This window comes from Meles meles, chromosome 14 (genome assembly GCF_922984935.1).
Source record: "Meles meles chromosome 14, mMelMel3.1 paternal haplotype, whole genome shotgun sequence".
NCBI classification, from domain to species: domain Eukaryota; kingdom Metazoa; phylum Chordata; class Mammalia; order Carnivora; family Mustelidae; genus Meles; species Meles meles.
The window spans coordinates 71,065,953-71,083,949 of NC_060079.1; the positions used below are offsets into that span (position 1 = coordinate 71,065,953).

At 44.3% G+C, this 17,997-nt stretch overlaps 1 protein-coding gene across 5 annotated transcripts in view; it reads right to left on the reverse strand.

Moving 5' to 3' along the window:
- Positions 1–17,997, reverse strand: part of ABCC4 (ATP binding cassette subfamily C member 4) — a 253,197-nt gene that overhangs the window by 77,522 nt on the left and 157,678 nt on the right. For all 5 annotated transcript variants that reach the window (XM_045978081.1, XM_045978080.1, XM_045978077.1 and 2 more), the window contains one exon: positions 16,775–16,854. In XM_045978081.1, the coding sequence (XP_045834037.1) occupies positions 16,775–16,854 (80 nt within the window). The remainder of the gene's footprint in view (positions 1–16,774; positions 16,855–17,997) is intronic.

A 17,997-nucleotide genomic window follows, 5' to 3' on the forward strand; every position in this document is an offset into this window, starting at 1 on the left:
TGCAAAACGAGCTCACAAGTTCAATGACACAATGCCAATATAATAAATCAACTGTATTTCTGTATACTAGGAAAAAGCAATTGGAAAGTGATATTAAAAACAATCCCAGAAGTAGAATTAAAATAAAACAAATACTCAGGAATAAATTTAACCAAGAGTGCAAAATTTTTTAAACAAAAACTATACAACATGCCTAAAAGAAGAAGACTTGTAAAAGAGGAGAGATAAGCCATATTCGTAACTGAAAGATTTCATATAGCTAAAATCTACAAGCTAAAATCTAAAAGGAAATACCAAATCCCAGCAGGCTTCTATTAAAAAAACCAAACTGAAAGGCTTCTAAAATTTATATATTCTAGTAAAGGATCTGGAATGATCAAAACAATCTGGACAAAGCAGTACAAAGTTACTAAATTTCAGGTCTTACTAAAAAGTACAATAACGGCAACTGCAGTGTGGGTGTAAGGACAGATACACAAATCAGTGGAACAAAATAAAGAGACACAGGCTTGCTCACAGTCAAAGGATTTTTACGCAAGGTGCCAAGTCAGTTAAATGCATAAAAGTCTTTTCAGCAGATACGAATAAAATAACTGGGGAGAATCAAACAAAAAATGAACTTCAGTCCACACACAAACATTAATCCAAGATGCCTCAATGTCTAAAAAGGGAGAAAGAGGAAAGTTTCTTCACACCCCTTAAAGATATAAAAAGATTTCTTAGGATAAACACACACACACACACACACACACACACGGACTAAAACCCAGGGGAGAGGAAAATGCAAACATGACCTCAACAAAATTAGAACTGTTCTTCATTACCAATATAAAGAGGCAAACCATAGACTGTACGAAAAGTAGTCCAAAAAAGGCCTAGATTAAATGAGTATTTTTTAAAAAACTAATGTTAAGATATATACATAAGGGCATCTGGGTGACTCAGTGGGTTAAGGGTCCAACTCTTGATTTCAGCTCAGGTCAGGATCTCAGGGTTGAGGGAGGGAGTCACGTGAAGGGCTACACTCTGGGTGTGGACCCTGCTTAAGATTTTCTTTCTCTCCCACTTTCTCTGCCCCTCCCCACTACCCCGGAATCTCCTGAGTACTCTCTCTCTCTCTCCCAATAAATGAATAAATAAATAAATTCCTATAAATCAATGAGAAAAAGAATTTCTTAAAGTTTAAAATCAGCAAGAGATCTGAACCAATATATCACAAAGAAGATATCTGAATGGCCAACAAGCATGCATGAAAAGGAGCTCTGTCATTCATTAATCATCAGGGAAGTACAAATTAAAACCACAATGAGACTAATCTCCACTACAAAATCAAAAAGGCTGATAATACTGTTGCAAAGGTGTAGAATAGCCTGAATTGTCCCATATAGCTGGCGAGTCTATAAAATGTTTGTAACTATTTTTGAAAACCTTCATGGTAATTTTTTTAAATGTTAATACACACGGACCTTATGACCTAGCCTTTCTAGGAAATCCAGGAGAGTTGGGGGTGGCGAAGTCTGGGAATTAACTACAAGGGGTAAGAGAGACATTATTAGGTGATGGGAAGGTTTCACATCTTATTTCAGGTTGTCTGTCACTGGGAGGCACACAATCATCAAAACTCCTCAAACAGGGGTGCCTGGGTGGCTCAGTTGGTTGAGCAACTGCGTTGGGCTCAGGTTGTGATCCTGGAGTCCCAGGATTCAGTCCCACATGCGGGCAGGGGGAGGGGGGCGGTGCCTGCTAAGCAGGGAGTCTGCTTCTCCCTCTGACCCTCCCCCCCTCATGCTCTCTCTCATTCCAATAAATAAAATCTTAAAAAAAAACTCCTTGAACTATTAAAAAATATTCTATTGTGTATAAACAATACCTCAGTAAAAATATCAACAGACTTAAAAAAAAAAAGAGATTATGACAAGGAATTCCTTTCCCATTCCTTTATCATGCTCGGGCAGGCATTGGCAGTGTGTGAATACATAGCCATAATGTCACATGGTGATTTCCTGAGGAACCCTGTGGGGAGGGAAAGGGAAGGCACTGGCAAGGGCTACTGGTAAGCAGCCTGCGCGCCTCAGACAAAAAATGGCCGCTGTGCCGGGTCCGGCGTATCTGCCATAGAGCCCTGGCCCTCAGCTTCAAGGCCAGAGATGGTCTTATCTCCCTCGTGACTCAATGCAAATGCCGATCAGAGAACACCAAATCAATGAACCCACAGAAAGGGCTCCAAGAAACAAGTGAGTCATGAAACTCGCCAGCAAAGACAATACAGACGACCATGAATCATGTTCCACAGCATATTGGAGAAAGAGACCCATACAGAAAATAGCGAGGGCAAGATTTTGACTGCAACTGAGGCCAGTTCTCCAGTCCACCCCTTTCCTCTTCCTCTCATCCTGAAAACCCATAAAGTAGCTAGAACTGAAGGAACATGATCAAGAACAGCATATGGAGACTCTCAAGGTCGTCAAACTCAGCAAATATTTCGCCACTTGCCTCTCCCTAGCAACAAACTGCCCATTTATCCATCCCTGAGGGATGCAAGATGGCCCAGCGAGAGCGCCCCGGGAGTGAGCACCCACCCTTCTGCAACGGACATCACCCAGCAATGCCGCCAAGTTCTACGCTCTGCGCGATACCACCACGCGGGATGAAAATTAGATCCTTATTTTTTTTCTTTAGGTCTTAATTAGCTTTTTCGTAAACTACAAACATTATCATTGGAGCACACATGCTGGGACAGACAAATTGGATGCTCCTTGCCAGCCTGGCATGGTCCCCGGGGATTAACAGCCAGGATGCTGATGCTGATGTTGATGCTTCTCTAATTGGGCTCACTAAGCATCAGGCTGTGGAAATACCGACCGGCTCGTCTTCCTTTAAAAAACAAGACAGGTGAAGGAATCACATGAGTGGGCTTGTATGAATCCTATCACCCCGATCTCAGAAACCTAAAGGTCAAGTGCTTGCAAATATTTCCGGTAACCCAGATCACCAGAGTTCTCCCTTCTCTTAACAAGGAAACCCACTTCAGCCTGGCAGCTTGCATGAATCCTTCCTGATCGCCGGGACTGGCCGTTCCCTGGAATTTTCCATCCTTACCGTGGCTCCGGCTAAAGGGCTTTTTGTTGATTTTTTAAAAGCATGAAGGCACTGTGGGTTCCGTTAAGATGGAGGGGTTTACTTTTAAAGAGTCGGTAAAACAGAGATCTTCCAAATGAGGGCAAGGCAGCCTAACGAACCATCTCCTTTGTGCAGTGGGGATTTCAGGGCGGGAGCGGGGAACGGGGTCAACACCCCATATAAATCGCAGAACGACAACGTCATTGTTCGGTGAAAGAGGCTGGAATGCTTTCTACACACTTTCCCTGACATCTCTACACAAAGCCATGCAAGGGTCAGCGGTACTGAGACAAGGAAAGGCAGTTCCACTCTTTTGCGTCTATAAAAGCAAGTGACCGAACCCATTGTGCCCAAGTCTTAGGCTGGCTTTGTTCTCAATATCCAGATGCGGCAGCTTTTTCTTCCGCGCTCCCCCTCTGGAAAGAAATGACTGCCGACACCTCCTTCACATTTTCTTTTTTCTGGGGCATTTTCACTTCATAAAGCTGCAGTCAATGTGTTTTGTGTGTGGTGAGGAGGGAATGACACGTTCCGTGGTGGTCCCCACCACTGCCTGCATTGGTGGCTCAAGTGGCCTCGGGATTAGCCCTTTGTGCTCCATGAAAGGATATGAAAAGTCAGTTATTTAAGCTCAGTCAAGCTGTTGATTTTTTTTTTCTTTTCTTGGATGAGGGGTGTAGGGGGAAGAAAGGTTTTGCAATTCAGTTTTCCTCAATAAATCACAGCATTTTGCTGAGGGCAGCTGTGTGCAAGTTCACATGCTCAAGAAGCCCCACTTTTTTTTTTTTTTTTTTTTTTTAAATTAAAATGCTTAAGTCAAACTTCCGGCCTCTTGCCTTCCTTTTGACTTGTTTTGCTGGTAGAGAGACTTCTTGGAGGTGATCACTGCTTCAGGTCATGAATTCTGAATAACCGAGTGTCCTTACTCAGATATTATCGGGGCACAGGGAGAGGTGCGGTGGGGGGAGGGGGAGAGGCCTTCCAGAAACTGCCTTAAGTTTGCCAATATGAAATAGGTAGGGTCCAATAGTCCCTTTTGAATTAACACGTGAGTCTACATGTAAAAATAGCCACTACAGTCTTCAGGGAGCTCGAACTTGGAATCTCTGCGATCCAGGCCCGTGTGGTGACATTCATGGGCCCCACAACCCTGTAACAACTCCTCGGACGCCACAGAACGCCACTACCGAACAACTCCTCCTACTTAAAAAGATAGGCAGCGCTTTAAAAAGAACTACCCATTATTTAGCGCTCAAGTGTACTTAGATGTTATGCTAGGAAGTTTATTAAAACGATTTCATTCTGTCTTCACAACAACCCTTGTGAATACCACTTGGCTCTATCTTACAGATCAGAAATGTGTGGCTCTCTGAGGGCAGGGACAGGAAGAGGCAGAGAGCTAGGGTCAAACTTGGAAAGTGGGGGGGGACTCCCACTGCACCCACTCCACATTTTAAAGCTGTTTACATTATAAATGATACCCATTAACATATAATCGTGTTTACCGCAGCACATTCAATCCTCACACCACTAGAACAGAAGCTTTTCCTAGAGAGCCAAGAGCAATGACAAAAAACATCTGCAGGGTTCCTCCGCCCTCAGTACAAATCACATTACACAGATACATAAATTTGTTTTTTTATGCTGCCTGCCTTCTTCTTCTGGAATCGTGAGTGGTCCCGACTTGGCCATCAACTAGAATTTGGCTGGGCAGGGGGGCGACATCCGCAGTAGCTACAGAAGTTGGGGACACAATGGCATACAGACTCACCACCGCCCCCTACTGGGAGATGGCCTTGGAAGGACATCACTTGGGGCAGGGACAACCCTTCTGCAGTGTGGACACACTAATCAGAAACAAGTGTTTTCACCCAGCCACGCTTAGTATCACTACCTAGATGTCCCAAACAGAGAGTTGGCCAAACCAGTGCCTCTTCCTGTTCCCTATGTTGGCAAAACCCCCCAACATCGTGGTGTCTTCTCCCTCTCTGTGGCTTTCCACCAGTACTCCAATCCAAATCCCTGAGCCAGACACGCGGGTCTCCCTGTCATCTCCCTCCTCTGTACCTATCCATCTTCATCTCCTCTGATGCCAGATCTCAAACTTCACATTCTGGCATCCCTGCAAATTTCCTGCTCTCTCTTTGGCTTCCTGTCCTTGGTGCCTGCGTCTCCCCACATGAGGCTCAGGGATCACCAGGATGCCATTGTCCACTTTCCCAGGGAGGGTTACAGAGATGCCTTAAGGGCTACAATTTGAACTGACAGTCGGCCAACTAGGAAATAAATAATACAAAATCTTAAAGTTTTGGTTTAATTTAAAAGCACGTACAGGTCTGATATGGGAGTGTCTCACAGTCTTTCTTACATCGATCACCCCGTAATGCAGCACCCAGGACTCCCGAGACACTTGTGACGTTCTTAACACAGAATCCACCTGTATTTCTCCAAGGCCCCCCGCCCCCCTCTGCCCCGCTGATGGGTTGTCTTATCCATACTTAGAAAAAAAATTTTTTTTTTTTAGTGGAGTCTTTACTAAGTCCTTCCAAAGCACTCCATTCACCACACCTACTCTATGAGTTCACACAGCACCTACTGTCATTATAAAACAGCAACAAGGGCAAGGAGCAGGAACACGTGTAGGAAGAATCAGCGCAGACTCCGGGGGGAAAGACAGTAAGGACAAAGAAGGCAGCAGAGAGCATGCGCACACCAGAGCCAGGCAGCCACTAAATCGTTTAGAGCAGGGATGGAGAGCCCCACGAAATGCAGGGGTAGGAGAAAATGGAGGAATCCCTTAAACACCAAGAACGGGTCTGACTCTGCCGCCCGATCTAGAGCACTTGTTAGCGAAGGAATGAAAAAACAAGGGAAGGCTAATATTTACCTCGGGAGGGTCAAGGGCAGGTTGAGAGTCAATATCTTAACTTCCAGCGTCACTCAGTGCGTATGTCACTGACTTCACCCTTAATTCTCCTGAAGGCGACAGACAGCCTCATAGACGGCGTCAGATCATGAAACACAGTGGCCGCAACAGGAGAAAGAAATCTGAAGCATTAAGATCCTTTACAGAAGCGGCCAACGGCACAGTGCACTGGGCAGCCACCGTGCCTGGGCAGCAGAAACCACGTTACTCATCTCGATTTTCAGTAAAATCCACCAAATGGGAATAACGTTTTCCAAGAAGAAAGAGGCACCATACATTGTTTCCCTTAAAATGACGCGGTGAACAGCCACTTAACCTCCTCAAAGACCTTGGCTGGGGCCGACAGTTCATAGGTTCAAATCTAAATTCCTCAGCCAAGTTTTCAAGATTATCTTCAAATGCAGACCGTGCTTCACATAGAACCTTACATAAAACCCTCTGTTCCGGCCACAAACATTATTTTCCCTGCTTTACCCAGTTTGAGATGTGCAGCAAAGCTACTTGGTTTGAAAGGGTTACGTATCAAGGATGAAATGGCTCCTTGACGGGGCATATGTGTTTATACCTCTATACGTACACACACACACACACACACACACACACACACACACACACACACAAAAACACTCACAGGCTCTGTTGTCTGAACTCAAGCACATCAGACTCCTATCTTCACAGAAAAGAATGTTAATGCCTCCATTATAAAATATTAACTTTTTTTTTAAGATTTTATTTATTTGAGAGAGAGAGTGAGCGAGAGAGAGAGCACACGAGCAGGAGGAGTGGGAGAGGGAGAAGCAGGCTCCCTTGCTGAGCAGGGACCCCAATGTGCGGCTCAATCCCAGGACCCTGGGCTCATGACCTGAGCCGAAGGCAGACGCTTAGCCAACGGAGCCACCCAGATGCCCTTAAAATTTATTTGATTGATAACTTTTTCCTAGTATTCAAAATTTAAACTGCTACTTGGACATTCATCTTAATTAAACCAGGAAGTGTTTATTTTTGTTACACGAATGATAAAGCTGTTTTATGCGGTTCATATATTATTTCCAGTGCTTAAGTTTAACAATTTAACTTTTAACTTTACTGTGTGTAAGAATTGCACTTCTAATCACCAGTGTAGTGTAGAATCGGCCGTTGTTCGTGGGTTTAAAGCCAAGTTTCTATTTTTCAGCAAAACTTCAAGAAACATTCATTTGTTCTCATCCCAACTATTTGTCCTTGTTTACATGACCATACTACAGAGCTGTGCATATCACACCCCAAACATGCGTCAAAATATGCGTAAATGTGGTACCTTCCACCTCCAAGTGCACATTCCTAAAAAAGTCACAATTTCTCCTGTACTTCTCCTGAAATCAGGCTTATCATAAGCTAAGGAATAAAGTTCTAAAGTTCTTAGTCTGGACTTTATAACCAGCACACACTTCAAAAGGCATTTATGGAGAAGAAAACCGATTTGTCCACCTTTAATTCTAAAGGGGAGGGAAAAAAGGCTAGTATCACAACTGCAAAAGGTTTTGATCTCAGATACCACGGGGCTGTGTTATACGAGCACTTCTCCGACTTGCGGGGGAGGAGACAGAGGCATCAGATGACAAATAAGTTAATTATTGTTAGAGATTCTACCTGGAATTTTCCTCAGTGAGAATACTCTGTTGAGATGGAAACACAGAAAGGGGCACCCTGCTTCTCCCTCATGAGCAGAAATGAATATAATCAAAAATATACAAATAAGGGGTGTCTGGGTGGCTCAGCGGGGTAAAGCCTCTGCCTTCAGTTCAGGTCATGATCTCAGGGTCCTGGGATGTAGCCCTGTGTCAGGCTCTCTGCTCAGCAGGGACCCTGCTTCCCTCTCTCCCTCTGCCTGCCTCTCTGCCTTCTTGTGATCTCTGTCAAATAAATAAAATCTTTAAAAAATATATACAAATAAAAGCTTCAAACTGATCACTTCCTAGCTGTGTGACCCTGGACAAATTATGTCCTTATGTATTAACGAGTCTCCTTTCCCTCATCTGTGCGACTAGCACGGTACCTGCAGGTACCTCCCGAGTTGCCAGAAAAAGGAGATTCTACAAAGAAAAGATCTGAAACGAGGCTTGGCACCCATGGGGAAGTCACTCAGTGTCAGCGAGGAGGACGGTGACCGCCCGCTAATGCGGACTATCCTGTCACCTTCTGTGTGACTTCAGACCTCCTGGCTGAGAGCCACTCACTGTGTTTAGAAAACAAGAAATCCTAAAAGAGAAAAACGGAGAAAATTCAGCTTTGAAAAAAAAAAAAATCCTACATCATCCTTATTTTTTCACATTAACTCAGCTGGGGGCAACCTGGTGCGTGAGAGCCACTGCTGGAAAGGGTTAGGTTGTTGGAAGGACGAGAGGTCCATGCTGACCGCAGAAACCAGCCTTCCTGTCCCGGGACAGGCAACACGGTGCTCTCATCTTTAAGGACTGAAACGCCATGTGCGGATCTGCCTCGGTTTCCCAAGCTGCGCTGTGGGGGAAGGGAGGCCGCCATACAGCCCGGAGCCTAGCCTAGCATGTAACTGAGGGCTTAAAACATTTAAAATTCTTTTAGCCCTATGATCCATGTCAAATATACATTTTTTTCCCATCTGAAATGTGAACATATCCCTCCTCTGTTTAAAAGATTCCCTTGGGGATGGCTGCGTGGCTCAGGGGGTTAAGCCACTGCCTTCGGCTCAGGTCATGATCCCAGGGTCCTGGGATCGAGTCCCGCATGGGACTCCCTGCTTGGCGGGGAGCCTGTTTCTCTCTCTGCCTCTGCCTGCCGCTCTGCCTGCTTGTGTGCTCTCTCTCTGACAAATAAAAAAAAATAAATAAAATCTTTAAAAAATATATATGAGGACAAAAACTAGAGAAAATTCCAAGACAAACGCTTTAAAAAAAATAAATAAAAGATTCCAGTGGTTTCTCACTGCATCCAGAAGAGAAGCTAAGGCCCTTAACTTATGCAGTCCAGCTCCGCCCAGGCTTCAAGCTCCCTCCCTCCCATCTCTCCTCTCCGCTCCGCCTTCCCTCTCTTCCCTCTCCCTGGGAACCTGCCACTTTGTTCCCATCTCGAGCATCTGCACCTGTTCCTTTCCCTGAGCGCGCTCCCCACCCACCTGCATCCGGCCAGGTCTTGTCTGCATGGCTGTTTCTTTCCTATTTTTTTAAACTCAGACATCACCGCGTCCTTGATCATCACCATGTTTCATTCAAGCACTCCTGCAAGTCACCGGCAAACGCTTTCCTTTTCGTAATGCATTAGGGAATGACTGGAATTGTCTTCTAAATGTGCCCGTTTCCCAACTGTCTTCTGCCCTGGAATATAAATTGCTGAAAGCCGGGACACCTGGGTGGCTCAGTCGGTTCAGCGTCTGCGTTTGGCTCAGGTCATGATCCCAGGGTCCTGGGATCAAGTCCCACATCCGGCTTCCTGTTCAGCAAGGAGCCTGCTTCTGCCTCTGCCTACTGTTTTCCCTGTTTGTGCTCGCTCTCTTGTTCTGACAAATAAATGAATAAAATCTTTAAAAAATACAAAATACATAAATTCCTGGAAGCCAATGCCCGGTTCTACACCCAAATCCTAGGAAAAACGCCTGGCACATAGGAAGTGCTCAGTAAGTTATCGCCTGACTGGAAATGAGGTTGACATGGCCTTGGCATAGGGCATAGGGATGGTTTTATTGCAGAATAGCATGCCCAAGGTAAGTTTCACTAATGGGAAGAGAGACCTCTGCTGATCCTTGAAGAATGACAAGGGGGTCCACTGGGGATGGGGCCAAAGGGGCGTGTGGAACACGGAGAATAGCCTCAGTGGTCCGCCCAGCAGGCACGTCAAGTTCCTTTCCAGGAGCTGAAAACAGATTAAATTCAAGGGCTGGGAAATCTGAATTTTACTCTCTCAGCCTGAGCTCCTTTGTAATACATATCACTGGTAAATAAAACATGACAAACCATTTAGATATCTATTCTAGGATAGGGCTGCCGTGGTGAGGAGAGGGTGTGAGTCCCGGTTCCTGTGGTGGGGACAGCCGGTCAGGTAGGAAGATGGAATCCGCTTGTCCCTTGAATGGTCCCAGCCTTCTAGGACAGACTAGAGTCTCTGGTTCAGAGAAGAAAACAAATTAAGTTTGAACGAACATAAGCAAAGAGACTGGTACTTGAACGCGAAGAACAAAGGTATCTGCTGATCTCAGAGGATCATGGGCAGGTTAATCTATGCACCCCAGTATTCATGAGGCAAAGACGGAAGAAACAAAGAAATAATAAAAGGAGGGTCTCTTTTATAATTACGAAATGTTCAATAAACGATCTAAGCTCTCACTGAAAGGAATGAGAAGGAGTCCGCTGAAGAAAAGGGTACGGAATGAATGCTTTAAAGTAATAAAAATTATTAAAATGACCAAGTATCCTTCAAGGCTTGCGGGATATACCAAGGATGAACAGAATCATGAGAAGCTGAATTCACTTGGCACCGACTTTATTTTTGAAAACAAAGCTAAGCACCTTGCCTCCCAGGACTTCCTCTGGGGCACTCTGCAAAATTAGCATCCCTAACTTGGCAAGTGATGAATTTCTGGAAGACTCCCTCTCCCAGGGGCGGGCGGGGGCTGGAGGAGATCCATGAGGGCGTCCTACTCACCACTGTCTCTCAGGACCTCGACTCTAACCCCTGGTTATCAGTGGGATTTGGGGGGAGATATGCCACCCCCCACAACGCCCCCCGAAACACAAGCTATAAAACCCAAACCACCCAGGGACACACTGAGCAAACTCCTCCAAAGAACAAGTTGTTCTCATCCCAACTGCTTGCTCTCAACCCAACTGCCCCTACTCTGACTCTTGGCCTCTGCAGTCTAGACTCCTCCTACCCCACAGGACCCCTCATCGTCAAATCCAACCGGCAGCTGTCTGTGTCCTCACCTCCGCTCCGCCTTTCACACACCTGACCTCCTTTGCTTTTGTAGCCCCGACTCCCTTCCTGTCTTCCTTGCTGTTCTATCCAGGTCTCCTCTGCTTGCCTTCTCTTCCCTCTGCTTTCTCTTTCAGTATCAAGAACTTCTTTAAAATTCTGGATCTTGGCCCCTAAAAATGCTTCCCTCTCCCTGGGCAATCTTATCCATCTTCCCACCATCAATGACCACCTGCTCCGGGAAGAAGACGCAGGCTCTACGCTCATCCCGGGTCTCTCAAACAAACACCAGGGCTCGCACTCCCAACCGCCTGTAGGATGCCTCCATCGGGAGTTCCTAGAACGTCCTCGAGATAAGGGAACTAAAAATGGCAGACGGGGACAGGAAAGCAGACTTCTCTCCCGCTAGATCCTTAGCTGTTCTCCCATACCGTCTCCCTCCTTTTATAATGTCACACGGTATGATCACGGCTGACCTTCTGTCTCTCCAAGAGTGGGCCTCAAGGAAGATTGGGAATTAAATGACATTTGACTCCGCAACCAAGTCCAGCAAGGTGCCTAAAAGACACAGCGTTTGGTCAAACAAAAGAAGACAAAGTCTCCATCTCCAATCCCTCATCCCAGCACATGGTGGGAGTTTAGTAAAAGATGGGCTGGGAAAAGCAACACAATGACATGTTATCGGAATGAGAAATGCTGGTAAAATTACAAGTCCACACACCGCAGGTACATTATAAAAACGATGTCTCCATTTTGGGAGAAATTTCAGGATTTTCCATGATATTTCTAGTTGCAAATGTATTCACAAAACAACAGATCTGCACAGATAGGAGAAATATACCAGCGTAATTAAGATTAATCATTAAAATTCATTTTAACCATCCCTTAAAACTTAAATGTCATGAAAACATTACAAATATTACATCTGCACGGTACCTTTATTAATTACACCAATCGTTGCTTCGAGAAAATTAAAAGATGAGATTTAGGCTGCTGGGCTTTGGGCTATGGTAGTAGGAAGTCAGCCACACACTTAAAAATGTGAATTTTAGGGGCACCTCGGTGGCTCAGTGGGTTAAAGCCTCTGCTTTCAGCTCAGGTCATGATCTCGGGGTCCTGGGATCGAGCCCCGCATCAGGCTCTCTGCTCAGCGGGGAGCCTGCTTCCTCCCTTCTCTCTGCCTCTCTCTCTACCTGTCTCTTTGCCTGCTTGTGATCTCTGTCAAAAAAAAAAAAAAAAGTGAATTTTAATTACTGTGTCTATGTTTTTGTTTGTTTCTTTGTTTACCCAAATACATCGTGTTTTGAGGGCCAAAGTCTTATTCAAAGATTCCCTTCCCATCATTGATTTCTCATGTCTGAGGCACAGATGAAAACCATGATACTATTTGTATTCCCATCCCTATTTTCATAGAGAAATTTAGTTCTAACACGTGAAGAATGAGATCCCAGCTTGATAGATGACTTGGTTTTAAAATTATCGTTAACACCTGATGCTGTTCCGATTTTTATGAAAGCAAATAAACAAAACGTGTCTGAACATCACTGATAAGACAAAGGTGCCCCGCCAGCCACTGGCTAACTTATCTGATAAGCCCAGGGCAACCCTGAGGTAACCTGCAGACTGTTGTTATTCTGTACTGTATAAATTATTTATTTCCGAGGATATATTCAGAAATTTCCCTCCCTTCTGGCGCAGCATTCCAAAAACGCCTCGCTGGTCAAAAATTGATCTCTCTTCATTCACTACGTGCTCCGCACCTGGGTGAGCACCAAAACCCACATGTGAGCGCCACTGCTCTGTGGGATTTCTCACTCTCACTCAGGACAACAGAAAATACAAGACACATTTTCAAAATCTGCCGTGTCACAGTCTCCCATTAGCGGGATTAGGAATAGCTAATGATCCAAAAACAACACAAAACCACAACAAAAAAAGCCATAAATATTTAGACACGTACATATCTCTTGTTGAAGTTCAAGGGACAGAGTTAGGTAAACACCCTCTACCTAGCCAGCATATCTGGCCGGAATGTTCTCATCCCAATCATTTAGTCGACAAATACCCTGATTTCTGACTTGCTTCTACAGGGTATCACCACCTCCAGAAATTGTGGTTCCGTGGAAGGTTCTGATCTCAGGTCTCTCCTCCAATTTCTCAGCATCAGACTCAATAGGAAAAACAATTAAGTTCTAACCCAATGGTTCACGTTTCCGAATCTTACTTACAAAACCATCGCCGTCTTACAGAAAAAGCAATCAAACGTGCATAATCTGGATTAGAAAGTTCACATGGATAAATGTAATCACATTATTTCTATATCTATTTGATTTTCACTATCCCCAAAACGCATGACCACAGGCATCTCTTCAGTAAGGAAAAACAAAACAAACAAACAAATCACACATGACAGCCTTAATTTGAATATTCTGATAGTAGAAAATGTAACCCCCCCTTCACGAAGGTCTCTAAGCTTTGGATTTCGGTTTGCATTCCATTTGTTTCTACAGGAATCCTGCCAAGTTCTTTCTGGCTCAAGAACGCTAAATGTAAAGGGTGTGTAGATTGGGAAGGACCACATCTGCTCATGGCCACACCAAAGGTAACTTCATGACAAGGGAATCCCCGGTCCTTTTTAAAACCCAACTGTTTCAATTAAACTCACCTGTTCCATTTGGAAAGACTCAAGTTCTGGAAGCTTCTCTGAGCACAGGAGTTGCTGCTGGTGTCAGAGTGCTCTTACCCAAAGACTCTTGATGTGAGACAGTATATTTGGGGCCCCCCTCCGATGTCAGCAGCAGGTTTTGCTGTTGACATCAGAAACCGAGGCAACAAGGAAAGGTTCTACTAGCTCGATACGGAAAGGGGCTACACAACTCTTGAGGGGAGCTCAGGAGCTGGATGCAAGGTCTGAAAACCATTCCCGTCTCAGATTCCCGTGTATTGGGGAAGGTGCTCCTGTTCACACACGTAACATTCATGATACCTGCATGTTTTCCCGGACTCGTTAAAACTCCTAAATGTATGAGAGGACGGAGTCCGAGTGGGTAAAATTTCTTGTATAAAACTAACACCCACCCCCCATAAAAAGGCAAAGAAAACCCAGATCTACTTAAGCAAAGCTACGAGGTGAGTCAAGCTGATTGTCATTTTGACCTTGCTTTGCTTTAATTCAGGAGCCTATTTAGAAATGTAACAAGCAACCCTCTTCATTCGGCTCAGCTAGCAGAGCTAATAGGCTTCTAATTAATTTCCAGAAGATTGCTGTTATAACTAACAGGTTTTAAACATTTGGTTGATTGGGGAAAATGAATTGAATATAATGTATTTGATTTGGAAAATTAGTTTTCATTCTATGTGCTTACCATAATAGTGTTTATTTTAAGTTTACATGATTCCATTAAGAGTCCCAGAACACCACCGGGTTGTTTTTAGCCTTAACAGGGTCCTAGCCAACTTAAAAAAAAAAAAAAAAAAAAAAAAATCAATTTACATTTTGATTTTTGTTGTCCTTTATTTGAGGGCAGGTTAAATTCATTTTTGTGGCTTTAATAAAAATCTTCGTTCTAATATAGCCAAGAGGGCCAAATACTTCAAAATGATCCCAGTGATACCTCCGTCAAAAGCCTGCTCATTGCATGCAAATCCTCCGGGGAAAGGTTTCTACACACCGAGTAAGATGAACGAGTTACGGCATTGTTTATGAAGTTTCCCTTGATTCCTCCTGACAACCATTTAAACAACGACTGTTGGGAAGTGTCCCTCAAAGAACCAACAACAATGGCAAGGATCAGAGCTTTTCTATGTAGCAAATACTACTTTTAAAAGGAGAAAATATTTCTTCCTGGAGGGATTATGAGAAGCCTTCTGAAAGACACCTGCAAACAAAACAACTGACAATAGGTCTTTATCATAATTGATAACTGAGTTATCCTTGAGACAAAACTCCTTTCTCGGAGACAATAACTTCGAGATTTACCTCAGCTATTAGAGTCAAGACAGCAGCTAATTGGGCCCTACCGGTGGTAAGTCTCACCAAGATTACGTGAGCAGGTAATAAAAAGGCCTTGTCTCTCAGTGAAAGAGAAGTACAGAGAGACTAGAATTTTCTCTCCTCGGGCAGCTGAGAATGTTTTAGAATGAACTCAGGCAGCGTCTATCCCAGCGGCTCCATCCATCACGCAAAAGTAGGTGGGTAGATTCTGATTAGGTGGGCTGACTATGTGCCGAGCACACAGTGGGCCAGCCAGCTTTGGAAACTCAAATACTTGGCAAGAAAAAGAACCTTCCCACAAGTCTTCTCAATGTCATTAACCATCACTGGGAAAACGCGATCCTGTTTTAGCAAAGGATTACTTCTTGGGGACAAATTATATAGCCAAACCCAGCAGGACACGTTTAAAAATTAAGTTTGCAGAAGAGGGACAGAAAAGCAGAGATCTTTGCAATAAAAGCGCTCTGCCTCCGAGTCTCCATTTGGTTCCCGTTGGTAACAGTGCACGCCTTCACCCGTGGGCCACACTGTCTGTAGTCACATGCTCACGGCTGCATTTCTGAGTGACTCACAGAAATGCCTGTGGTCATTTCAGGCTTATTAGTGACTTTTATAACATAGCTAATTTTCCAAATTAAGTAATTCTGGCTCTTTTTATAACAACGGCTCCAGAAAAGTCCCTAAGTTTTGACTTGAAGTGCATCTGGGCATTGAACAAAAGTGGGGGAGGGCGGGGAGCGACCATCAGGATGAGGCCATGATTGCAGACCCCAGGGGCAGCATTTCGACATCCTGGCCTTCCAAGGAGTTTGTGATTACTCAGGGGGAGTGAAACACCAATTCAAGAAGTGTGAGCAACAGCAGCGGTGAGCTTAGAGTATGTGCGGCTGTTGATGTTATGCGTGTCATTTAAAAAAAAAAAAAAAAAAGCCCACTTGGAAATGAAGAAGAAAGGCCCCCAGCCTGAATCGCTGAAAAGTAGACAGAATTAAACAGCAGGAAAATCATCCCACGTGCGCAGCAATACTGAGTGAGCAGATGAGGCATGAGATGACCCAGTATCATTCCTCAGAACTTCAAGTTCACAGACAAAAACAAATGTTATATGGAAGGTACTTGTGGGATTATTGAGTTTCTCACACACACACACACACACACACACACACACCCCTTAAGACTTAGATCCATCAACGTGTGAAAGAAAAGCTGCCTACAAAAACAAAAAAGACATTTTCAGAGATGACTTTGATCCTGTACTCAAATTATTGGCTTAAATGTACTTGCCTCTAAAGGCTTTGTATCTGCAGTAACCGCTCCCTATTGTCCTTGCTAACAAAGTATTATTTTCACCTTATTATTACTAATCTTTTCTTTGTTAGTAACCCCGCCTGGTTTTATCCCCCCAAATGGTGCAGTAAATATTTGTCCTTTGTGGTAATACAATGCATAATTTAGTTAATCTGAGCTATCTTTCCGTGAGAGGTGATTGTTTCTATATTATGAAATGTGCTCACGGTAAAGGGAAATTCGTGCCAGATACCTGGAAGGCAGATAGAGAAGCACTTACCAAGCATGTAGCTGCTTCGAACCAACCTTGACAAGACTGTGTAGCCACTCCTACACATGAGGTATTACTCATGTTAACTTAGTCTCCGAATCAGAACCACACCTTTCTCTTACAAACAGGGCCTTTACTAAGATAACATGACATCCGCAGGCCGAGAGGCCCACCCTCGGCCCCCATGGAAAGGACTTGAAAGAACAGGAACTGCAGTTTTCCATTCGAGAACTTGGCATCACTGTGACCTTACCTGGAAGAAATCTAGAAACGTCAGGGGTAGCAAGTCATCCATGTGCCCAATGTCTTTGGAGAAACGATTTAAAATTCTTCCTGCAAGAATAGGATATGAGAAATTACTCATTTCCCTAGATAGGCCCTTCAAGAGAAACAGTTCACGGGCAAATCAAAACAATATTTTAAATGCATATGTATTTAATCTATTACACATTCATACAAAATAAGCCCATGTCAAAAGAAAATGGGATGATACCTAAAGAGAAACAAAAATACCACCAAAGGGTGGTGGGCAGGGAGCTCAAATTCGGTCCTGATTTTTAATAAAATGGAGGGGGGAAAGATCTCTTCTGGCAGTATCAGGAAGGGCTGGTGGATTTTAGAATGTTCTCTCCTTTCCTATGCCTTCTCTGGTGCCCACCTGCCCAGAGGCTGAGTTGGTAAACAAACAAATACAAATACATAAATTGATCACAATTGTTATACTAATTTTGCTTTGGTTATCAGAATTTTACTATGTGGTACTTATTAAATAAATGTAATTATAACCTCTCTACCCCCCCACCCCCCACCCAGGATGGTTCACAGAACCTCCCATTTTGAAAAATTTTGGAATCCTGCCATTTCCGAGTTGTGAGTTTACTACTGGGGTGATAAGTCGCTATCTTCTGAGGTAGAAGCAAGTGTGACAAACAGACTCATTCTTAAAAATCCAACACGACCAGAGGAATGCAGGCAGGAAAACAGAAATATGACTTGATGATTAAAGATCATTTTGTGTGGTGCCTGGGTGGCTCAGTCAGTTAGGTGTCAACCTTCCACTCAGGTCATGAGATTGAAACCTACATGGAGTCCCTGCTCAGCGGGGAGCCTGCTTCTCCCTCTCCCTCTGCCCCTCCCCCACTGTTGCTCCTGCGTGTGGCTTGCACACTCAATCACTCTCAAATAAATCTTTTTTAAAAAAATCGTGTTGTAACGAGCACAGGTTATTATGTAAGACTGATGAATCACAGGGGCACCTAGGTGGCTCGGTCCGTTAACTGTCCGCCTTCGGCTCAGGTCATGATCCCAGAGTCTGGGATCAAGCCCCCCATTGGGCTCCCTGCTCAGAGGGGTTCCTGCTTCTCCTGCTCCCCCTGCCCTTCTTGTGCCTCTCTCCCTCAAATAAATAAATGAAGAAAAATCTTTAAAAAAAAAAAAAAAAGACTGATGAATCACGGACCTATACCCCTAAAACAA